Here is a 25,752-nt window from a genome sequence, read left to right as displayed (position 1 = left end):
AAAAACTGAATCTTATAATGATTTTTCCAAGTTGTTCAATACTCCCTATAAAAATTGTTCTAATGACTATATAATGCTCTCATCATGCAAGCGTGCCACTCTTTGCTTAACTATTCTCTTATGGTCAGTCATTTTGGCCCTCGTGATTTCTGTTATGCTCATTAGCAGTGTGTGATGATTATCTCTCTCTCTTCTCTCTCTCTCTCTCTTTTTTTTTTTTTTTTTTTTGTGCACTACCAGGGATTGAAGCCAGGGACACTTATCCACTGAGCTACATCTCCACTCCAGTTCTTTTTTGTATTTTATGAGAAGACAGAGTCTCACTAAGTTGCTTAGTGCCTCACTAAATTGCTGAAACTGGTTTTGAACTTGAGATCCTCCTACCTCAGCCTCCCAACCTTTAGGGATTATAGGTGTCTGCCATCGTGCCCAGCTATATGATGGCTATCTCTATGCAGAATTTCTTCATAGTATACTTTTAGGATACTTTCTCAGAAATAAAATTCCAAATCCAAGAGGAAGTATACTCAAGTCGTTTTCCAAAAGAATTCGGAAAAAAATGCTTTTTGCAATGTCTATGGCACTATACAGAAGTACCTTCTTTACCACTCACACATCAGCACTAAACAATTTCTAGAACTCTTTGCTAATGTGATAGGTATAATGTGGCATTTTATTGATGTTTTGATTTTTATTTCTTTGATAGTTTGAGGGTTGGCAGTTCATTCACGTTGGTCAATCAATTATATGAATATTTATGAGTGATCTGTTTGGGCCCTTTGCCTGTCTATTGAAATCATACAAAGTCCTTGGGAATCTAAGGAGAACACGCAATAGTTTTCTCTTCTTCTTCCTGGACATGGAATTTCCTTAGGTATTTTCCTAGTCTATATTGCTAGCAAGTATTTAATTGTCCCCCAGAACTAATGTGTATTTTTTTATCCTGTTGATGCTATATAAGGTATGCTACTGTCTTCTTATAAATAATATTATTATTTCTTTTTAGTGGGGGAGTTGTGTGGGCCTTTATTATCTGGGCAGGCTACTTGAGGGGGATGAAGAGGGATGAGTGAGTGAAAGAATTGTCAAAGGAAGAGCTTCAGAAAAAGAAGAAATCATATTATAAGGAAATTTAGAATATTAGGAATGAGTAAAGAATAGAAATGGTAAATATCTGGGTAAATAAACTATTTCCCCACCTATTGGCTTTTTAAAAATATATTTTACATTTAAAAAATAAAAATCCTTTACTTTGTCTAAAAAATAAAGAACATTATTTTGCCTTCAGAGTGTGCCCTGTGCATAAATCTGCATTTAATCTGTCTTGGATCATAAGCTCCTAGGGGGCCGGTCTGTGTCACTAGAGCAGTTAGGCACACATTCTTTGTTAATGTTCATGGCAACCAGAGAATACACCTCCCAGTCCAGCATGATCTGAGCATTTACTCAGGCTGCTTGAGGGTCCTAAAGAGCAGTAAGAAGATTGGTGATTATAATAAACCAGATGCAGAAATGCATCCAGTTTTTAAAGAGAGCTAAGAACAACACAAATAGCACCGCCCCTACTTGTGCACAGGTGGCTCAGATTTCTTTATTCAGTCCATGATGTGTAGTGTTTGTGGAGAGGATTCTGGGGTACTTCCTTTATTAATGCCCTCGCTTTTTCTATCAAAGACAGAATAGGGATATCAATAATAAACTGACGTTTCTAAAGCACTTTAAAACTTATAGATGGACTTCCTTATCCAGTGACTCACTTAATCATCACAATAGCCCTGTGAAGTAGACTATGACATTCACATTTTACAGTTGAGGAAACAGACACAATGAAATGTAGCTTTGGAAAGCAGCAGAGCTAGCTCTCCCTTCAATCAAGTGTAGAATTAAAATTGCATTATTATATTTTTAAAAGCACAGTACACTACAGGAAAATAATCTCTTGACTTAAATGTATCATAAAGCAAAGAGAAAGAAGAAAAGGATAAGGAATCATGGAGGAATTGGAGAATCATAGAATAGGACCACAGAGGACATCAAGGAAAATTTTATTGAGTGAGAAAAAAATATTGAAGGGGATAAATGAAATAGGATCATCAAGAGATTGATGGTTATTTTCAAATACTAAGAAATCTTTCTTTGTATTTCTTCATTATATTATTTATTCACATACAGTGTTCCAGTTGGCTACAGAAATCAACAATAATAATTGTGAAGTAAAATATAATACATCTAACCATGGGGTCATATGTACCTATGTAAAATAACTAGGAAGATGTAAGTACGTATGAATTTTATCTGTTGGAAAGACCAGTGGATGGATAAATAGGTCTGTTGTTTTGTTGTTCTTATTTGTGTGTTAGGTGGGCCTTGTTAAGAACTTTCTGTAGGATTTTGCCAAACGTGAAAACAGAATAGAACACAGGATAAAGGACATTAAGGAAGATGCATTCAAAACCAGGTGGGAGTTTCTGGGATGGGAATGTTCCCTGAAGTCAGGCCTTTGGTATCCAGGACTCTTTTGGAGAGTTCAAGGTAGGTAAGAAGCCCTTTTGCTTTGGACACTTGAGTACAAACTAAAATATTGTAAGCCAACAAATCTTGAAATCCCTTTAAAGTCAAAAAGCTTCAGCCCAAATATTATGTTCCAAATGCTTGCATGCAAGATTTTACAAATGGCCCCAAGAGCTTAAGGCATTTATTTATATGAATCCAGGTTAAGAGAAGTTCTGGTTGGGTTGGAATGATCTCGTGCTATGGAGTCGTCAATGCCTTGCTTGCATTTCAGGATTTTATGGACAGCTACAGACCTTCTGCCCCCCGCACTACCCCGACTCCCAGAGAACTGTGCCGCCTGGCAGCTCCTGCAGTGTGGTGCCTTCCTTCGAGGACTGCCTGGTCCCCACTTCCATGGGCCAGGCTGGCTTTGATGTTTTCCACAGAGCCTTCTCAACTCACTCAGGCATTGCAGGTGTGTTGGGTGTCTCTGACTTAGAAATTCAGGCCGACTGGCCAGAGAGGCCAAGTTGGCAAGAGAGACCAGATGGGTTTCCTGCAAATGGCCTGGACTAGCCTTGACCAGCACCTGAGCACCTCACCTCCCTGCTGGGATACACCTGAAATGGCTCCCATCTCCAGTCTTTCTCATCCTCACCCACACTCTGCTGCAGTGGCCATCATCTCTCCCAGACTGTGGCAGTGGCCATCCAATTCCCAGTCACTTCCCCATCTCTACAGTTGTGCCCTCCACAGCACTGTGTTCCAAATATTAGGAATAAAAGACACCCACCTCCTGCTCTAATACATTAAATAGTTTCCAGTCGGATGGAAAACAGACTCTTCTGTCCAGTATGACATTTGAGCCCCAGTGGCTCATCACACTCTCCAGACCTGCCCACCCATCTTTCCTACACACTCTTCTCCTGACCTTTGCCTGCCCCCTTGATCCCACAGACCCTTCCTCTCCATCTTTGCTCAGTTTCTTCCTTCTGGAATAGTCTTTCCCCACTTCTTCATCTGTGAGAATCCCTTTATATTTTATGTCTCAACCTACTGTCACCTCATTTTTTAGGTAGGCACCCTCATCCTTCCCTAGAACATTTTTCCTTTTACTTAACCTGTATTATATTTTGTACTGAGTCATGAGGCCAGCTGCCTTCTAGTCCTTCTTCCCTGACCAAATTCCTTAAGGATGGAGTCCCATTGAAGGGCCTATACCAGGCCAGCACTGTGACCTCATTTGCCCCTATCCAGCATGTGGGAATTATTGCACTGCCTGTGTTGGCCTGTGTGGCATGGCTGGCACTACTGACCTCCTGTGTTCTTTCTCTTCCAGTGTATGATTTGCCTTCGGCTTCCTCGAGCCTCTTTGGGGAGTCTCTTCGGAATGGGCCTGAAGACAACACGTTCTTACAGATCAGTGCTGTGGACCGTTGTCCTAGCCAGCTTTCCTCTGTCTATACTGAAGGCTAGAAGCTCCCCTGGCTGCCGCTGCATATCTGGAACCTTCTGGTTGCTTGCCAACTCTTGTTCTTATATCTTACAAAGTACACGAAGAAGGATGTCAACCAACTCAGTGGGACCTCTAGGGTCACTGTCTTTGGAAGGCAGGACTGGATGGTCAGAGCCGGCTTTACAGGAATATTTACAGTTGCTCCTTTTTCTCTCTGGGTTTGCTGGATCAGGTGGCCAGCAGGACTGTCTTCTCAAAGGGAATTTAGAGTCTCACTCTATTGGATACCTGTTACTTCCTGGCTGTCTGCCCTCAAAGGACACCAATGAAGTGATGTGCATATGAAAATGTAGTCTGGGGATGACCCTTGCTGAAAACTCCAAAGAGGGAAGGACAGCCCATTAGCAGGGGCATAGTGAGCTGCCTCACCCAGTGTTCTCCCTGGTGGGTGCTAGGGCACAAGGAGGGAAATCCACTTCCAAAGCACAGTGTGGTCTTAACATTTGTCAACTCCCTGGGTTTCCCTCTTCTCTTAGGTATCCTCATGCTAACCAGTTGCTTCTCAATATTTTTCCAATGACAAAATAAGATTTTAAATATCAGCTTCCTACTTTGTTTTGGGATTTTAAGGACTTTTTATTTACATCTTCTTTAAAAAGAAAAAAAATTAAAGGTTTATTCTTTGGGTAGAAATCATTTTTAGTTCAATCACCCAGCTATACATATTTTGCCACAACTGTAGCTCTGCCTGTCCTCCTCCCCCACCCCCCGCATGTTAGTTTTACAGTTAGCACAAGGCTACCTAAGGGCAACAGGGTAGGCCCACCCTCCCTCCCTCCCCCTCCTCGTTCTCTCTCTCTCTCTCTCTCTCTCTCTCTCTCTCTCTCTCTCTCTCTCTCTCTCTCACACACACACACACACACACACACCCATGCACCTACTCCCAGTGCTGTAGCAGGAACCCTTCTGGGTTGACTGCTTAGCAGCTCCACCTTGAAAACATTAAGTGGAAAAGGTCATTTGACAGGTCCCCCATTGCCTGCACTCTGGTCTTTTGCCTGAGGCATGCAGGAGACAGAACAGGACACACTGCATTTGGTCTTGGAAAATCAAACTAGGGATGCCCTTTATCCGTTTTGTTTGCATAGCCTCTGCTCAGCTTCTTCAGGGAGTACACTCATCCTTCTCTCTTTCTCCTATATTTGTTCCCTCCCTCTTTTTGCAGACATGCCCACCACCTACCTGCCTTATTCTATCAACTCTTAGGGAAGTAGGGGGTGTAGTTCACAAAAAGTGGCTGAGACGGGAACCCTTTTTGGAAGCTCTGGTTTAAAGGCCTGGAAATTTCCACAGAGCACTTGACTATTTTATATCAAGCCTAAATAGGAAATAATTTTCAATGGCACCTTTATAAATATATTAAAAAGATACTGTGTCCTAGGGCATAGGCTATAAAAATTGACCAAATCCCAAAGATTCAGTCATTTATAACATTGTGGTACGTTCACACTTCAATTTCTTTTCTCTCTTTAAAAAAATGTTTTCTGGACAAAAGTGAAACAATTCTATTTATCAAACTTTAATAATCGCAGGCTTCAACAAGACAATTAAATAACTTGGTGTCAGACTTGGGGTTCTGTGACAGTTTGTATCCTGATAGATGTGTCCTTCCAGTCTGGCTCCAAAATCAGAAATTTTCTACCTGATTCCAGTATTCATTTCTACACACCATGGGATGAGGGGAATAAAGAACCAAGTGTGGATTCCATTTTTCCAGCACAGTTGGTAGATCTAGTTTCTCCTGTTAGTGGACTGTGTTCTAAGGAGAGCTATCATGCAGGTGTCCAAGTCTGCAAAAGATGTAAATTATCCACTTTATAAAAAAAAATCTGCTGTGCTTTCCAAAGGATGCACATCAGGTTTCTTTGATAAGTGAGTTCTCAGGCTGCATGTAAAATCCCACCCTGCTGCAAATTTGGTGGGTTGTGTTTCTTGGCCTCAAGGACACATGCATGCTAACACTGGCTCAGTCAGTAGCATCCATCCTGTGTCCTCTGTCACACTCTAGAAAGAAGGGAAGACTCTGCTATCTTCAGAGAGACCATCTAGCTGTTCTTAAATACTGAAGTTTTTACAAGTAACTCGAAATGTATTTCACTTGTGTGATGAGGAGAAAAAAGATGGAAAGGCATGGTTGTTATTGCATTTGATGCCATCGGCCCTGCCTTGTGGTTTTATATAATTTTAAGGAGAAAGGGGAAAGGACAAAGCAAGAACTAAACTCAGAGATCATGGATGTCACATACCTCTTTGGCTGAGAGGAGATGCTTATGAGCTAGGCTCTGGTCTCATGGTGGCCTCTCACAGTGACCCTGATTCTTCCTTGTCTCACCTGTCCTGGGGGCATCCAAAGACTTGCCAGGTGGCAACAGTACTGCAGCTCCTCCTTTCTCAGCAGGATTTCAAGGCCTGGCCCCTGAGGACTATGCTTGCTGTCAGAGGGAACATGCAAGGAGCAGGGCCCAGTGTGGCCCCTCAGTGTTTCTTGATGGCTGCAGATTGGCAATTATGGCCTCAGGAAATGACAGATTTCTTCAGCCTTCACAAGCTGTCCTTAGACTCCAGAATTTCTCCTGAACTTGAAATTAGTCCCTTGCTTCCTTTCACATTGCAGAAGATTTTTGTGTGATTTCACCAGTATTTTATAACAGTAAAAGTGGAACTTAAAAAAATCATTTCCTTCCATTTCCTGACCTTTTTAGTCTCCATATATAGCCATTTTCATAAACATCCAGAAATTGTCATTCCCCTGAAAGAACAAACTAACAAACAACAACAACAAAAGCAGTGCTTGTGAAAATACACCCAACCCAAAGCCAATTATCTATCCTATTACATTTAAAAAAATAAGCACACTTAGAGACATTTCATTTGCTGCATTATCTTGATTCCCTAAAGGGACTGCATCAAAACGTAGGTTGTCATCGAGCCTCTGATCAGGATTTAAATATTATTTAAATATTTAATGGGCTTGTCAGGTTTCTCCCTTTACCTGTGTCATCCCCAAATTATATAGATGATTTTAACATGGAAGAGAAGTCTTCAGTAGGTCACAGCATAGATTCCACTGATAGTGGGGTGTTGGTGTTGTTCCGTTGTTTTTGAATTACCAGCTGTCAAGCACACTAGTACACTGATACCATTTTGAACAAGGATAACTGTTCAACTCTTCCCTCAGAGAACCTGGACTTTTCCAGTTGCCATGAAGTATTGGGAATAGTGACTGTAAATGTTCAGTGTAATTATTTGGTATTTTATTTGACTGTTTCAACTACATCATTTTATAGCAGCATTTCTTAATGGCACTTTTTGTTGGTGGTGTGGAATTTCTGCAGTTACTTTTTTTTTTTTTTTTTTTTGCCATGGATAAAGCAAAAAAGAAAAACCAAACTCATTGGAGAAATGGTGAGTGTAAAAAAGAAGAGATTTATTTTGTACAGACAGCAAAGCATCCTGTGTAATGTTGCTGACATAAAGCACTTTGGGGGGAAAAAGTGGAAATCTGTTTTCCATAAATCACACAGCTCTTGTACATAGTTATATACACTCACGTAGAGAAATGAACTGCGTATATCATACTGGATATGGGGCCGATTTTACTCTAGAGGCACATCTGGTGCTTATTGTCATAAATCTTTTAAAGAATTAGGTACACTTTTTTTCTATTAATATGTATAGTTTTGTGATTTGTCACAGTTATGTTTCATATAATCATAAGTTATTTTGTCTTGTTTCATGAAGTCCTTTTTATATGTCAAAAGTGAAATGAAGGGATTGTGCACTTGGTACAGAATAAAACTGGAAATAGAGAATATGCCCTCCTGCCTAGATCTCCTTCGGCATGTTGCTTTGAAACACAATGGCAGCAAGACCGTTGTTTGTTTGTTTGTTTTATTATTTTGTTTTGTTTGCCATCAGCCTCCTATGTATTGGGAATGGTAATTATAATTAAAAGCAGATGGGAGGGGGAAGGGTCCAAGGCCAGTTTTAAAATGCCGCATTGCTTTGGGCCAGAGCTGCAGCCTGGATTTAATTATAGATATGAGGACGAAATGGCAGTAAAAATGAATGTCTCCCCGAATCCTTTACATGTTGGGAGTGTCCATAAATAAAACATGAAGTTTTATTTCATCAGATTTAATTAAAGCTTTTATACATGTTTTATTGGTTATTCTATTAATCCGCTTCACAAACTGGATAAATGTGTGCTAGGGTTTGGGGTTTATTTGTGCCTTTTCAATGTAGTGCTACATCATGCTTCAGAAATGCCTCCAGTCCTTGGTACTCTGAGTGTGGATTTCAGCATGCTGGAGGTGGGAGGAGGGGTTTTGCAGCCCCATTTTCCTAAAACCCTACAGTGAAAGACACAAGCATGGGCTTCTCAGATGATCCCCTGACTTTTCAACTCTCTGATTCCCCAGGGGAGCCCAAAGGGGCAATGACCCCTTTCCTGATGTCCCCATCCTATCCTTCCTCTGGGTTCATCCTTTCAGTGGGTGGGAGGGTCAGGATAATCTCCCACCTGGATGGCCTGCTAGCTGAGCACAGGGATCTCAAAGCCCATCTGGAGCATTCTTAGAGAGCTGAATTTCTCAATACATTTTTAAGACTTGAGGATGATTTTAAGGGAAAGGAAAAAACACAAGAAACAATGGTCCCATATACTCATATATCAGGCTCCTCAGGGTGAGCGAACAGACATCACGTGGTTTAGGATTTGGAGGTGGAAAACGCTCTGACAAGATGCAAAGAGTTCTGCATTTCTTAAAATTACAGTCGCTGGTGAGAATGATTTGGTCCAACCTGTTGGAGAACAGTTCAGCATTAAGTTGAAGAAATGTCTATCCTGTGAACCAACAATTCCACTCTTCTCAAGAAAACTCCAAGGTCAATAATGGCTCAGATACAAGATGTTCATAGCAGTAGCCTCACAGTAGCCCCAAACTGGAAATGACCCAACTGTCCATCAATAGTAAGATAAATCAGTGCACCTTGCCTGAGTGACACGGTGAATGCCATGTGGCAAAGGAACTATAGAACTATAGCCACACACAATAACTCAGAGCTGAAGCTGTGTTATGGTTTAGATGTGGTGTCCCCAAAAGCTCATGTGTGAGAATGCAAGAAGGTTTGGAGGAGAAATGAATGTGCTATAGCCTTAACGTAATCAGTGAATTAATCCCTGGTGGGCTTAACTGAGTGGGAACTGGAGCAGGTGGGGTGGGGCTGGAAGAAGTGGTTCATTGGGGGCGTGGTATGGGGTATACATTTATATCTGGGGAGTAGAATCGCTCTCCACTTCCTGATCATCATGTGCGCTGCTTCCCTCTGCCACCCTTTCCTGCCATGATGATCTGCCTTACCTCAAGCCCAGAGGAATGGAGCCAGCTGTCGATGGATGGAGACCCTCGAAACTGTGAGCCCATAAATAAACTTCCTCCTCTATAATCGTGCCGGTCAGGTATTTTTTCACAACAGCAGAAAAGCTGACTAAAACAGAAAGAGACAGACAGAGGCAGATACACAGTATTATTCTGTTAGCACAGACTTTAAAACAAGCAAAATTCAATTACAGAGTTTAGGCGGTATACAGAACAGCAAGGAAAATACTACCAGAAAGGCCCAGACACTTCTCAACTCCAGTGGGGGAGAAAGGGCACATAAGAGACACCTGGGCTACTGACCAACAAGGTTTGATTTTTTGACCACATGTTAGGTTATTCAGGTGTTTATAATCATTTAACTGTGCATATGTATTTTATAGTATTCATTCAAATAACAGTGAGCACCAAGTCTTTCATCCCCTTCTCCCGAGGTATGCAAACTTCTGCGAAGAGGCAGATGGTACATATTTTAGGCTTTGAGGGCTATCTGGTCTCTGTCTGAACTACTCTGCCAGTGTAGCTCAAAAGCAGTCATAGACAATATGCAAACAAATGGGTGTGGCTGGGTTCCAATAAAGCTTTATTTATAGAATACAAATTTGAATTTCATCTCATCTTCAGATGTCATAAAATATTCTTTTTATTTTTTTCCAAGTATTTAAAAAGGTAGAAATGATTCTCATTTCACAGGTTGTACAAAACAAAAAGGGAGTAGGCATGATGTGGCCCGTGGGCCATGGCTGCTGACCTTCATCAATTGAAAGAACATTCCCTAGCCTTTTCCATAAATACCCACTCAAAGAAAACGGCAGAGAGGAGCCTCTCTGCTTATTCTTCTGCTACATTGGGTCCTGTTCCTAGAGGAAATTCATGAGTTCTATTGATTTAGCTTTTCTTTGTTTAGATCCTGGGTTCTGCTCCCCGGGATACAGATGAATGCTCAGAGCCTGGAGTGCCATTCGACTTTATCTCTGGATTTAACGTTTTTAATAAAAGGAACTGGGCTTAGAGAAATCTGTGAGAATTGGAAAATGAGCACCCATTCTTTCCAAGCTAACCAAATATTTGCTGGATCTTGGCAGCCATAGCTAACCTTTTTCCTCTGAAATGCTGAGAGGGGTATAAGTAATGGGAGACTTCATTTTTCTCAGGCCACAGTCCTTATAAGAAGCTGGAACGCTTCTCGAAACCTACAGGGAAAGGGGAGTCAAAGATTCCACAGAGGGCTGGGGTGTGCTCAGTGGTAGATTCGTGCTCAGCATGAGCAAGGCCCTGGGTTCTATCCATTGGGAAGTTGTAGCAGAGTCAGGGTCCCTGATAGTTCTGACGGTCTGTGCCCTCTGCTTGGCAAGACAGTAGTTGACCACCCCAAACCCTCCTTCTTGACCCTGATTTCTCATAATTCCTAACTTCCTAATTGCCTAACTTAGTATCTTGTCAACCCTGACAGTGGTGCCTGTTGAGTTCTCACACTTATAGGAAAGAATAAGGCTGAATTCACGGCTGCAAGTGTATGCCTCTCTTTGTGTCTCTAGCCTGTGACAAAATTGGGAGTTCCCAAAATATGGTTCTTTGTGAGTCCTGAGTCATTTGCTAAATATTAGCTGGGACTAAATCTTCTTCAGCAGGTTTCCCTGGTAGCTTCATGTGCTTAAGTTGGTGTATTGTATGTCTCCTACTAAAGCTACCAAGGGCACAGTTATTTGGAGTAAAATAACTCTGATTTTATGAAGAGAAGTTGAACCAGAGGAAGCTGAGAGAGTTGATCATGTTGCAGAAGTGGAAATGGGTTATTTCATTCATTCATTTACTTATTTAACATTTATTGTATGCCTACTGTATGTAAAATAAACAAAAGCAGACGTGGCTCATCTTCACATCGCTAAAGGGGATTCTGAGAATCATTGGCCTGAGAATTTTGCCTTGGTCTTGTTAAAAATGCACATTCTAAGCTTTGCACAGTGGCAGTATCATAGCCAATGAGGTTTATCCAAGGCATGATTATTGCTAATTGAAAAATGCACATTCTAGAGCTATTAAATGCACATCACAGAGCTACTGAATTGGAATTTTTAATGAGATAGGGGCATCTGTATCTTAATAGGTTATCCAGGTCTTTGTTTAGGCAAACTGAAGTTGAACCCCTTTGATATAGTAAACACAAGCTATTCAACAGGGCATCTGTGTAAGAACAACTCCACAGAAGAGGGTTCCTAATTCCTGTTTGGGGTGATAGGAGGAGAGGGTCAAAAAACACCTTGCTTTAGAGAAGGGGAGAGAGGGTGTCTGAAGTAAACCTGAAGATGTAAGTAGAACTTCAAGAATCAAAGAAACCGTGGAAGAGTATGCCAGACAGAACAGAGCACGTGCAGAACCATCTAGAGAAGGAAAGTCACCCAACAGGTTAATTAGAAGGACATAGGTGGTCCCATCTCTGCTCTGAGTGTAAAACTGTAGCAGCAGCTTCACACCTGTTGTTTACCAAGTCTGTTGATTGCATCCAGAGGCCACAGGGAGTGATTGACCAATGTAACAGGGTTTGTGTAAGCATACACTATGCCATACACAATGACAACCCTTTATACGCAGGCTTGCTGAGCCCAGAGCACTGCTTCCCAAACCAGCAGGGGATGATATGTTCCCAATTATTCTGCCCAAATGGTTCCACCATCAAATTAGTTTGAGGAATGATGGGTCAATGTTGTGTAGATGTCTTTGCTTCAGGACTTCCCAGGGACTTCCCTGTGCTAATGTGTATTGAGTCTCCAAGAGTGAGACAGGGGCCCTTTTTCCGAAAAGCACCTTGTTAGTACTATGGAAACAGTTCAGTGGTTCCTCAAAAAGTTAAACATATCATTACCATATGACTCAGCAGTTCCACTCTTTTTTTATTTATTTATTTTTTTATTTTTACAGACTGCATTTTGATTCATTGTACGCAAATTGGGTACATTATCTCATTTCTATGGTTGTGCAATGTAGATTCATACCACTCATGTAATTATACATGTACATAGGGTAATGATGTCTGTCTCATTCCACCATTTTTCATAACTCCCCTTTCATTTCCCACTACATAATCTGAAGTTCTACAGTTAATTCAAAAGAATTAGAAGCAAGAATTCAGATATAGTCATGCACCACAGTTTGATCAACAAGGGGCACATGTCCAAGGATTGTCCCATAATATTTTAAGGGAACCAATAGACTCCTATCACCTAGTGACATCATAGCCATTATAAGGTCACAGCATAACACATTTCTCACGTTTTGGTGATGTCGATATAAAGAAACCTAGTCTGCTGCCAATTGTATAAAAGTATGGCATGTATGATTATGTGTAGTACATAATATTTGACAATTATAATAAACCCCTATGTTATTGGTTTATGTATTTACCATATATATTTCTTATTATTTTATAGTGTACTCCTTACACTTATTTTTTTAAAAAAGAAGCTAACCATAAAAATACACTGTGTCACACAGGCAGCAGCCTCATGCCTCTTGTTTACCATGTCTCTTGATTGTATCTGGAGACCATGGTGAATGTTGACCTTTGCCATAGTGTACGCTCACTATGTGTAAGCATAATGAGGTTCACACAATGACAAAATTGCCTGTTTCTCAGAATGAGTCCCCATCACTAAGCAGTGCATGACTAGACTTGTATACTAACGTTCACAGTAGTAGTAGTCATGTTTACAATATCCCAAAGGCAGAAACAATCCAAAATGCCCAATAACAGAGGGGTAGACAAACAAAATGTGGTTTATACATACACATGGACTATCATTCAGTCATTAAAAAGAACACTCTGATACATGCCAAATCTTAGATGAACCTTGAAGACATTACACTAAGTGAAATAAGTCAGATGCAAAAAGGACAAATATTATATGATTCCCTTTATATGAGGTACCCAGGATAGTCAAATATAGAGAACAGTGGTCATCAAGGACTAGGGGAGAGGGGAATGATGAGTTTTTATTTAACATACACAAAGTTTCTATTTGAGAAGAAGAAATTTTCAGGAGATGGATAGTGGTGATTGAAGAAATTGTGAATATGTATATAAAACCACAGAATTATATACTTAAAATGAATTAAACGATCAGTTTTGTGGTATGGGTTTTTTGTTGTTTGTGGTACCAGCAATGGAACCCAGGGGTGCTTAACCACTGAGCCACTTCCCCAGTCCTTTTTATATTTTATTTAGAGATGGGGTCTCACTAAGTTGCTTAGGGCCTTGCTAAATTGCTGAAAGTGGCTTTGAACTTGTGATCTTCCTGTCTTGGCCTTCCAAACCACTGGGATTATGAACTTGCCACCATGCCCAGCTATTATGCATATTTTACCATAACTTTAAAACAAAGTTTATACAAGCAGAGCACCTGACAGGATGCCTAACATCTAGTAGACAATTTAAAAAATTGTGCAAACACCTTGTTAAGGCCACATTCCTTCAAAAGCTCTTTGGAAACATCCCCTCCTCTGCAGACAGGTGGGAGTAGAACCCCGACTGGACCAGTCGCTGCTCCTGACAGATAGATATGGTGACTTTCAATGGCCCCTGGCTTGCTGAGAAGGAAGACAAGGAAGAGGAGCTGAGCAGGAGATGGGAAGGTGGTTTGAAGGAACTGCACAAGGGTTCTGAGTATGCAGCACTGTAACTGCTGTGAATTCCTGGAAATAAGGAAGGAAACGAAAGGAATCTAGAAGGAATGGAGCTGGATATTGGTGTAGCAGAAGGAGGAGGTGGTGAACGAAGGGGAAATTTCAAAAGCATTCATTAGTTTAGATCCACATGATTCCAGTGTGAACAAATGCAGAGATTTGTTTGAATTTCATTCATTTAACAATTGTTTACTGAGCCCTGTACCCAATACAACATGCCACGTAACTATACTAGGTGCAGAGGACAAAGTAGAAAAGAAAACACACATATCCCTGTCTCCACAATATCATATTCTAGTGGACTAGCATTTCAAGTGGTTTATTTTGGTTGTCTAAAGTATGAGGGTCGGCACAAGGTTGGGTTCCCCAGGAAACAGATGCTAAGACAGATCTGGAAGTACAAAGGTTTACTGAAGATGTACACCTGAGAAAGGAACAGGGCAGAAGGATGGATTAGGCAAAAGGTGCCATCAGACTGTGATGCCAACCAAAAAGAAGCTCTGCCAGTCCATTGGGATGCTCCTGCACAAAGATTGCTCTTACCCAGTAAAAGAATTCCGTGTTGAACAGAAACAGCAAGGCTGTTGCAGTGCCCTCTTGCTGAAGCACCCCGCTTGTGAAGAGAATCTTGGCTGTCACTGTCTTGATCATTCATTGCTGAGGATCCTTTCAGAATGCTACAAAGCTAGGGAGGTCCCTGAAAGAATCAATGCTGTCCACTTAACCCCAATCCAGGTAGCTGAGGATCTGATCAACATCACTCTGTTCCTGCCACATAAAGCATAAGGAACATATAGGTCTGTCATCACTGTGTTGATCAGTTTGTAATGAAGAATACATTTGACACATTCACTCAACACACACTTGTGAAAAGGAATTCCAGCCTCAATCCCTCCCCTGATGGCTGTATCTCACACACACACAGTCACAGGGACTTCAGAATCTCAACACTATTTTCTCTTAAGGCTAACATACTCCTTACGGAGAATGGTGAGATTTTATTTTTCCTTTAGAGGAAGTGGGCGACCTATTGTGTTTTCCTCCTGGAAGACATCAAGAAAGAGCATGGACTTTGGTGTCAGGAAGATCTTGTTTTCTGCCATTTATGTTTTGCAATCCCAGAAGCAAGTTATTAAACTCCACTTTTCTGAGCCCACTTCTTCCAGCAGAAATCATAGCACTCATCTCACAGGCAATGAGATAAATACATAGTTTATGTGACATAGTCCCAGGTACATGTTAAGTGCTTCTAAAAGGTCACCATTGTCTTTTAAAAATCATTGATCCTGCACCTAGAGTGGAATGATCATTCAGGAAGAGACCACGGCACAGACCACAGTTAATAGATCAGCATACAGAAGCAGAAAGGAAATGAGCTAGCCCAGAGTGTGCCTCTAGTAAAATCCTCCAATGATGTTGTCTATGGAGATGGCTTTATCTTAAGCTCAGCTCCAACTCATGGTACACATAGAGGCATCTTTGGTACCTTCTAGGGGGTCGATCAAAAAAGATAGTACCATGTCTACAGGCAAAAAACAGTACCTTGTATACTGGTCCCATGCTCAAAGGGCTCCATTAGGACCACCTTCAGTCACCCTCAAGCCATCCTCCAGTCATGCAGGCTACACAATGGGGAGTTTGTGTGGCCAAAGGGATGTCTTTATCCAAAAGCCACTTCCGTTTCCCTCCTGGGCTCAAACCAGATATTTAGAACACCTCAAAATCCCTGTCCAAATGGCAGCATGCTGCTTCCAGGGCCAGCAAGGTCTTTTTGCTCAAGTTCATTCTCCCACAAGTGGATTTGGTCTCTAGTCCTTGCATCCTGAAGTCTGCGTGGAGGCCAGGGGATTATGGATGCAACTAGGTATAGAGTATCTACACATGACATGTGAAGACTGGTTGAAGATAGACCTGGGGATTTGAAGAAAAGGGAATGGGCACAAGTGGGAGGCCTGGGATTGGCTTTCCTGTCCTTTTGCATATTCTTGCCAGAAAATCCAAGGAGTCTGGTTATTCTAAGTCAAACCAAGTGTGATAGTTTAGATCTTGAATCAAGCACAAAGGCTTGATATTGAAGGCTTGGTGAGCAGCCTGTCGTGCTACTAGGAGGCAATGGAACCTTTAGGAGGTGGGCCTCATGGAAGGAAATTAGGTCACTGGGGGTTGCCCTTGAAAAAGGATATTGGCACCACAGTCTCTTCCTGTTTTTCCTTTTGCCTCCCAGCCATAATGAGGTGAGCAGCTTTAGTCCACCCCACACTCCAGACTTTCACAATCTGCCTCATCACAGGCTCAAAAGCAGAAAAGCCAATTGATGACCATGGGCCCAACCTTCTGCAACTGTGAGCCAAAAAAAGCCCTTCCTCCTTTTAAGTTGATTCTCAGGTTTTCACAGTAATGGAAAGTTGTCTAGTGACACCTGGCTTTCCGGAATGTTGTGATAGCAAGATAAAAGGAGAGCACATATTTTTATTTAACAGGTTTTGTTAGCTTGCTTTGGAATTTTTAAATATTTAGATTTATGAGCACGTAGACCTCCATTTGCAAATTTTACCCAGGCCCTGAAAATATTAGAGGTGGAGCCTTAGAGTCAATAACCCCACATACTAAGAAGATGTGCAGTGCAGATTGTAAAGTCCATAGAAAATCATTAAGGAGCTGTCAGAGCAGCAGGACTCAACAAATACCTTGACAGTTGCCAGACAACAAATGGTGTACAATGCAAACATTTGTTGTAGTCTAATACTTTATAAAACAAAATAAAGCATTGTTATTTCTAATCCAAGTGCTTCCTGACTTGGCTGTGTTCTACAGCCAACTGAACATCTGTAGACCACATCCCTATTCAGGGTATACCAAACATCTGTACAGCTCAGTCCTTTGTGTTGCCCGTGTATCTAGCGTGAGCCATTACACTCCATGCTGAAGAGTTGCTTGATGGGATACCCCCTTTTCTCTACTAAAAATGTGCATAGCATGTTAAGCTAACAGCCTCTTGTGGGTACTGTGGGGCACATTTGTGTTGCCCATCCACACAGCTGGGTCTTTTATCATCAACTCCAAACATCTCCTCTCTTCTCCCTGCATATGCACTATGCTCACTTCTCCTTAGACTTCTAAAAGGCCAGATTCCAGTTCCCAGAAATAGTTTATGTCTAAGGCCAAAGGTCCATTGTGGAAGAGAACAACTCATGTTCTGGACCTCCATGGCTGGCTGAACAATTAGAGCTAGTCACTGAACTGTCTAGTCCTGGTACCTCCTTTGATACTGCAATATAACTGAAATGCTAAGGCAATGGTGTATCTAAGTTAACAGCTAGTGAATGAGACAACCAGTAAAGTGGTCACTTCTGCCCCTGCCCCTTATCGAAACAACTGTGCTGACCTGTTATTGGGAACACTTGCCTATAGCTGTGAGAGAGGTAAACCTGCTTTGGGGAATCCTGGACTGTTGGTCCATTCTCCTCTTTGCAGTAGACCTTAGGCTATTTGGCTGGGCTCTGACCAACTGGTCTAAGATCAGTGCTGCTGTCGCCATAGAAACAGCACCATGACAGGGACAGCATGATAACATGCGACAAGCATTGGTCTAAGAGTCTGGAGACCAAACTCTAGCTGGGTGACTATCACCAAGGCACTTACACCTGGAGTTTGAGCTTCACAAAGAGATGGTCTCAGAATTTACTCCATCTCCACCACTTAAGCAAACTACTACCACTCTAAATCCAGATTCTTTTTTCAATAAGGATAATACTTTAGTTACAGCAATCTTAGGGGTTCATGACTGCCTATAAATATTGGTTTCCCTTCCCTACCTGTAATATTCAAGGAGTTGAAGCAGATGTCCTATACTGCTCAGACATGCATTTATGCTGTCACTTTGCTTCTTACCCAATATTTTCTCCAGGATCCATGATTTATTTTCCTATGGGGTCATTTCCCTCCTCAGGCCTGTTGACTCCATTGAAATGTTTGTTGCTCTCCTTCCCAGACCATGAGGGACTTTGTAGCCAGGGTCACTCCACCTGGCAGTTAGTACTATCAATGATTCACTGAGATGGTGGATCCAGGAAGTGACCTGTGGCAGGATTGCCTTCTGTACTGCCCGAAAGAGGTTTCAGGAGAGATCTGAAGTCAGAGGGCATGCCCTCCTAAAGCATGGGAACCTCCACCCAGAGAGGCTACGACTACAGAGGACAATGAAAAGGCTGCTTCTCTAAACCTTACTGCCCCTAGGCTCAACCTCAGGACTGGTGCAGAGGGCAGAGTTCTGGGGGTAAAGTCAAGTTGTCAGCAGGTAAAAGAAAAATCCTGTACAACCAGACTGAAAGCAATAACCCTTTTGTTTGCAAACAACAAAAATCAACCTTCCTTTGCTCAATTGAGAAGGAAAGTTATTGAAGAAACACAGGGTATAAATTAAATGAGTTATCAGAAATGGAACTGAAAGTTAACCAGCACTCAGCTTACTTGCTTTCCATCTTTTCTCTCTTCTCACTTCTACCATCTCTGCAGACCTGACTCTTCTTTTCTTTGATCTACATAACTGGCAAATGATGTCTCTTCTATTCTCCCAAGCTTGTACTTTTCAACCTAAAGAAGGAAATACAGTAAATCTGTCAGTCCCTCTATATACATAGATAATTAGAAATATATACATGTAAATATAGATAGATACACATATGAATGTATGTCCTATCAATCTTGGTTTCAAGTTCTCAAAGAAAGGATTCAGAGCACTCTGAGCAGCCATTTTGGCTCAGGTATCGAGGTCTAGTCTAATCACCCCAGCAGTTGGTAGGTTCGTTAACAGGGACCTCACAATGAATGAGGGGGCAAGAGCTTGGGTCTTTATGAACATAGGATATGATCCAAAAGCTGTACACAGTGGCCTAATGAATTGGGCCACTCTGAGACAGGATCATGATTCTAACAGTTACGGGGAGTCCAATAGTTCCAGGATTATCACATACCAACATAGTGAATGGATAGTGATCCTTAGTAAGCAGACAGTTATCTAAACCTGACTTGACTAAGCTGTCATCAGGCAAACCTGCCCTTTGGGCTCTTATTACCAAGAGTTTTGCTGCAGCATTTACTCTCAGTTCAGACTGGTCAGTAGTTCAGAGGGAGGTCTTGATCTGTGGGTCTCCCCAAAGGGCTATCTGCACAGTGCCACCACTCCCTGTCTCTCCCCAACCTGTGCATTCTGCATGACTTACATTCTCTCTAGATGCAGCATTCTTTCTGTAGAACCATCAGCTCAGCTTAGGGAGCAATGAGATGATGGGCTTAAAATACTTGGGAGGGTATCAAGAGGATGAGCAACAAATGTGCTGTTTGGACGCACTTTCCTTTATCCAAACTTCCAGTGAAAATCCTGTTACCAAACGTTTCTGACCATATAACCACCCTTGCACCACTTTTTTAAAGAACTGCTTATTAACATTTCAGGAATTTCACATACTCTCTTCAGTGAGTTTTTAAATTCCCATCCATCATACCTGTCACATCCAACAGCATTCCACTGAACTTCTGCAGTTGATTTCTGGGAAGATAGGGTGTCATTCTGAATTGTACTCCTATGAGTCCCACAAGTTCTCAGATTGAATCAGAGACAAAGTCATCTCTTTAATTATTATTAGTCCTTTCTGGGAATTCAAAATAGCATCAGAAAACATTCCCATATTGGAGCGGAGCAATGTCTTAGACTCCCCTGGGACACAGCATCCATTATCCACACTTCCATTTGATGTTGTGCTGGAGATCCTGCTCAGCACAGTGGGGGCAGAAAAACAGAAATAAAGGCTTCTATTCCTGCTGTGATGGTGAACTACTGTAGGCTGCTGGTTCCTCCCATCAAATCAAATCTGTAGAAACTAAAAGCAAGAAGGAAATATGGATTACAGAAAGAGCAACAAAATCTGAAACCCTGAGAAACTCCTGGGGATGTTGAAGTCAGCATCAACTCAGCGTGAGAGTGGGAAGGTGGGACATTGTGGGAGGAAGGTAACTAAAGCCCTGAGAAAGGATGACCACAGAGGAAAAGATGACAGTTAGGACTTCAGGTTTGGCTCTTGCCTCTCCCTTGTATTTCCCTGGGACCAACCCCACCAGCCTTTTCACCTCGAAGTCAGTTGTCACATCTCAGTCCACTAATGTTGGGGAGCATGAGAGCATAGAAAACTGCTAGGGAGCTGTCCCAAGAGCTTCATCCCTCCATCCTACCCCCACCTCAACTTCCCCAGGGATTCTGAGCACAGCCTAGGGAGGTTGCCCCCCACTCTTGGCTTTGGTCTAAGGACTCAAAGTTAAAACCTCATGGAGAGTCTGATGAAAGAAATGTAATGGTCAGTAGTGGTGCTGTGATTTGTTTTGTTTTGTGGATTTTGTTTTCATGTGGATTTTCTTTTTTTATGTATTTTATTTGTTCTAATTAGTTGTACATGACAGTAGAATGCATTTATGCATTTTGATAAATCATACATAAATGGAGTGTACATTCATTTTTCTGATTGTACATATTGTAAGATCACATGGATCATGCAGTCATATATGTACACGAGATAATAATGTCTGTTTCACTCTACCCCTTCCCCTCCCTTTATTCCCCTCTACCTCATCTAAAGTAACTCTATTCTTCCATAGAGCCCCCCACCCTTATTTTGAATTAGCATTTGAGTATCAGAGAAAATATTGGCCTTTGGTTTTTTGGGTTTGGCTTATTTTGCTTAGTATGATATTCTCTAACTCCATCCATTTGCCAGCAAATGCCATAATTTCATTCTTCTTTAAAGCTGAGTAATATTCTGTCATACACACACACACACACACACACACACACACACACACACACACCACATTTCTTTATCCATTTATCTATTGAAGGACATCTGTTTTTAGAGTTCCTTATATATCCTAGAGATTAATGCTTTATCTGAGGTGCATGTGGTAAAGATTTTCTCCCAATCTGTAGGCTCTCTCTTCACATTATTGATTGTTTCTTTTGCTGAGAAGAAACTTTTTGGTTTGAATCCATCCCATTTATTGATTCTTGATTTAACTCTGTACTTTAGGGGTCTTGTTAAGGAAGTCAGATCCTAGGCCAGCACTGAAGATTTGGTCCTACTTTTTTCTTCTAGTGTGTACAGGGTCTCTGTTCTAGCACCTAAATCTTTGATCCACTTTGAGTTGAATCAAAGTGGTAAGAGATAATGGTTGAATTTCATTTTGTTACATGTGGCTTTCCATTTTTCCCAGTACCATTTGTTGAACAGGCTATCTTTTCTCCAGTGAATGTTTTTGGCACCTTTGTCTAGTATGGGATACCTGTATTTATGTGGGTTTGTCTCTGTGTCTTCTATTCTGTACCATTGGTCTGCAGGTCTGTTTTGGTGCCAATACCATGCTGTTTCATTACTATAGTTCTGAAGTATAGTTTGAGGTCTGGTATTGTGATGCCTCCTGCTACACTTGTCTTGCTAAGGTGGTACTGTGGTTCTTTCTGCAGCACTGTACCCAGAACTTGACCCACCTTTTCCCCTTAAGCCTTCCAGCATAGTGACCTTTTAAAATACACGCTGCCAGATAGTCAATGATCTCTGCAGGGGACTTGAGCTTACAAATTAAAATAATTAGACTCCTGGGTAGTGCCACAAACTGCAGCAAATATCATTTGAAGCAAATATATTAGAAAAAAGAAAATAAAAATTTCAGTAAACCTGTTAAGATACTTAAGGAAATGAAGAAAAATATTATCATTATTGAAGAAAAACAAAAATAAAAATAATAGAGGAAAATATTAGCTAAGAAAGAAAGAATGGTTGGAAAGAAAAGATACAGTAGGATGGATCCAACTGGAATTAATGAATTAATAAAATAGAATATCATATTAAGTCCTTATAAAAGCTAATAATAAGAGAAAAAAATGTGAAGAAAAAGCTAAAGAAATGGATCATATAAATAGAAACACCAACACTGAGAAGGCAAAGAAAATAAAAATGAAGAAAAGCATTTGAAAAACAATGAAGATAGTTTTTTCCTAATTTGATAAAAATGAAACTCTTTGGATTAAATAAGACTATATACTGACAAGCACAAGAAATGAATAAAAGTTGACACCTAAATACAGAAAAATGTACAGACACCGAAGGCAAAGAAAAATAACCAATAATCCTAAACAGAAAGAACAGCTCAATAACAAAGGGATGAGCATAACATCACCATTTTCAACAGTAGCTCCATATGCAAGAGGACATACCATGAAGACAGCAGCACTTCCAGGGCAAAAGAAGAAAGAAGGAAGAACAGAGAGAAGCAGCATAAAGGAAGAACAGTAGCTGAAAAATCCAAAGCAAGACAACAGAAATAAGCTCTAATATGAAAGTAATTATGATAATTAAATTCATTTAAAAGACAAAGATTCTCAGATTGGATTAATAAAAAAAAATTTCAACTGTATGTGACTAAATTAACTCACCCAAAACAAAAATTCTTATAATAAATAGATGTGGAAATATACCAGGAAAATATTAATCAAGGTAAGGCTAATGTTAAAATCCTAATTTTTAAAATTTTTAAAATTTGTTCTTTTTACTATGACAGTAGAATATATTTTGATATATCATACATAAATGGAGTATAATTTCCCATTGTTTTGGTTGTACATGATGTAGGATTACACTGGTCTTGTATACATATATGAACATGGGGAAGTTATGTTCAATTTATTCTACTATCTTTTCCATTCCCATCCTCCCTCCTTTCCCCCAACTACCCTGACCAATCCGGTGAACCTCCACTACATCCCCCTCCAGCTATTGTGAGTCAGCATCTGCATATCAGAGAGAACATTTGGCCTTTGGTTTTGGGGGATTGGCTTATTTCACTTAACATGGTAGTCTCCAGTTCCCCCATCTACCAGCAAATGCCATAATTTCATTCTTCTGTGTGACTGAATAATACCCCATTATGTACCTCATTTCCTTTCATCTGTTGAAGGGTACCTAGGTTGGTTCCATAGCTTAGTTATTGTAAATTGAGCTGTAGTAAACATTGATGTGTCTGAGTCACTATAGTATGCTGATTTTAATTCCTTTGGGAATAGGCCAAGGAGTGGGATAACTGGGTCAAATGGTGGTTCCATTCCAAGCATTCTACGGAATCTCCATACTGCTTTCCAGAGTGATTGCTCCAATTTACAATCCTACCAGCAATGTATGAGTATACCCTTTTCCCCACATCCTTGCCAACATTTATTGTTACATATTCTTGATCATTGCCATTTTGACTGGAGTGAGATACAGTATCAGTGTAGTTTTAATTTGTATTTCTTGAATTACTAGTGATGTTGAATATTTTTTTCATATATGTGTTGACCATTCATATATCTTCTTCTACAAAGTATCTGTTCAGTTCCTTTGCCCATTTATTGGTTGAGTTATTTGGTTTGTTTGGTGTTAAGTTTTTTGAGTGCATTATCCTGGAGATTAATGCTTTACCTGAGGTACAGGTGGTAAAGATTTTCTCCCATTCTGTAGATCCTCTCTAAACATTCTTGATTGCTTCTTTTGCTGTGAAGAAGTTTTTCAGTTTGATATCATCCTGTTTATTGATTTTTTATTTTACTTCTTGCACTTTAGGAGCCTTGTTGAGGAATTTGACTCTACTTTTTCTTCTAGAGAGCACAGGATCTCTGGTCTAATGCCTACATCCTTGATCTACTTTGAGTTAAATTTTGTGCAGGGTGAGAGATAGGAGTCCAATTTCATTTTGTTACACATGAATTTCCAATTTTCCCAGCACCATTTGTTGAAGAGGCTATTTTTTTCTCCATTGTATGTTCATGGCACCTTTGTCTAGTATGAGATAACTGTATTTATGTGGGTTTTTCACTGTGTCTTCTATTCTGTATCATTAGTATTCATGTCTGTTTTGGTACCAATATCAGGCCATTTTTTGTACTATAGCTCTGTAGTATAATTTAAGGTCTGGTATTATGATACCTCCTGCTTCAGTTTTCTTGCTGAGGGTTGCTTTGGCTCTTCTGGGTCTCTTATTTTTCCAAATGAATTTCATGATCGCTTTCCCTATTTCTATGAAGAACGTCATCAGAACCTTAATAGGAATTGCATTAAATCTGTACAACATGCAATCCTAATTTTTAATAGGTGTCATTTAAGAAAAATATAATTTAAGAAAGAACACCTTATAAACAAGTATAAGGAACAAGTAAGACACATTGATCATAAACATCCATACCTAACAATATACACTAAACATATAGCCAGCGACAACTGAAAACAAAAACCTGAAAAGATGTGTCAGTTGATGTTAGTCACTGATTTTAACACACTACTTTGAGAAGTTGAAATGGCTAGATCAAGCTGAAGAATAAGCACATTTATCAAAAGTCTGCCACAATAGATGAGCTTGTGCTGATATGTACAGAATTATATGCCATATAAGCATAGGATTCATATGCTTTTGGAGTTTGTATAGGAAAATTTTATAAAACTAGACCTTTATGAAGTCAAATCGGCTTGGCATTTTAAGGTTGCTTTGATCTTCTGAAAACTTTACATGCCTTCCATAGCTGCCATGACTGAAAAGAGAGTGTGGACATTGCACTGAGGCTGCTACATGCATTCACCAGGAAATGACCCACAGAGTTCCATCATCACATTGTTAGATAGAGAACTTAACAGGGTTAAGCCCAACTTTAAGATGCAGGGAAACAGTATTTTCCCATATTCTAAAAGAGACAGAAAACCATATCGGTGATAGTAGCAATGTCTACCAGAAGCAATTTAATGAAAGAGAGAACCCACAAGGCCTAAATAGACACATAGAGAAATAGAGAAATCTTTTGAAAAACAGTTCTGAATATAAGAAAATAGGAAAACAAAAGTAAAAACATGCCACAATAGACAATGTATTTATATAAATGTGCAATGTGTGCATATATACATATACACTTCAAACACATTAGAACAGATATCTATATGGAAAAGGAAAATAGCAGTAGAGTATGGGGATAAGGATAACATATAAATCAATAAATAAGGGCCCTGGAAAGCTGAAGAGAGCAGCATGCTGTGAACAGAAGAATGTGATTGACTCTGCCCATTGATGCTGGGTGGTACTGGTGCTATTTTAAGGTACGGAGTTGAGCTTAGAAAGTAATAAACACATTTCATTATTTTCAGATGATATTACCATCTTCCTGAAAAACCTAAATGATAGACATTAACAATTAATAAATGTATCAATGTTCCTGGGTTACACATCAATACCAATAAACCTGTGGCATTTCTAATCATCAGCACAAATAGTTAGAAAATGTCATTTTATAAAAGATCCCTTACAATGATCATATTAAACAATAATAAGGGCCAAGAAATAAATCTACCAAACTATATAAAGATTTTCATGGAGATAGCAATACAGTTTTCTTAAAAGTGCTTTAAAAATTCTACAGAAGTAAAAAGAAGCACCACATTTTATGGATTTAAAGACTCAAAAAGCATTAGGCCATTCATTATCACAAGATTTATCTATAAATTCACAATTTGAATGTTAAGATCCCAAAGAGACTTTATACATAAGGGAAATGGAGGTCAACTTGGAAAAAATGCAACAATATTGAAGTCTTTTGAACAAAAAGAAGGAAAAGAAAAAAGT

At 40.2% G+C, this 25,752-nt stretch overlaps 1 protein-coding gene across 12 annotated transcripts in view; it reads left to right on the top strand.

The window, feature by feature from the left end:
* The window catches only part of GLIS3 (GLIS family zinc finger 3), a 424,300-nt gene extending 419,484 nt beyond the window's left edge, over positions 1-4,816 (top strand). For all 12 annotated transcript variants that reach the window (XM_079113026.1, XM_079113034.1, XM_079113032.1 and 9 more), the window contains 2 exons: positions 2,786-2,968; positions 3,833-4,816. In XM_079113026.1, coding sequence (XP_078969152.1) covers positions 2,786-2,968; positions 3,833-3,969 — 320 coding nt within the window. In that variant the 3' untranslated portion in view covers positions 3,970-4,816. The remainder of the gene's footprint in view (positions 1-2,785; positions 2,969-3,832) is intronic.
* Positions 4,817-25,752: the final 20,936 nt, after the last annotated feature.

Source organism: Sciurus vulgaris (assembly GCF_902686455.1).
Source record: "Sciurus vulgaris genome assembly, chromosome: 15".
Taxonomy (NCBI): Eukaryota; Metazoa; Chordata; class Mammalia; order Rodentia; family Sciuridae; genus Sciurus; species Sciurus vulgaris.
This window is presented reverse-complemented; position numbering and strand designations above follow the sequence as displayed.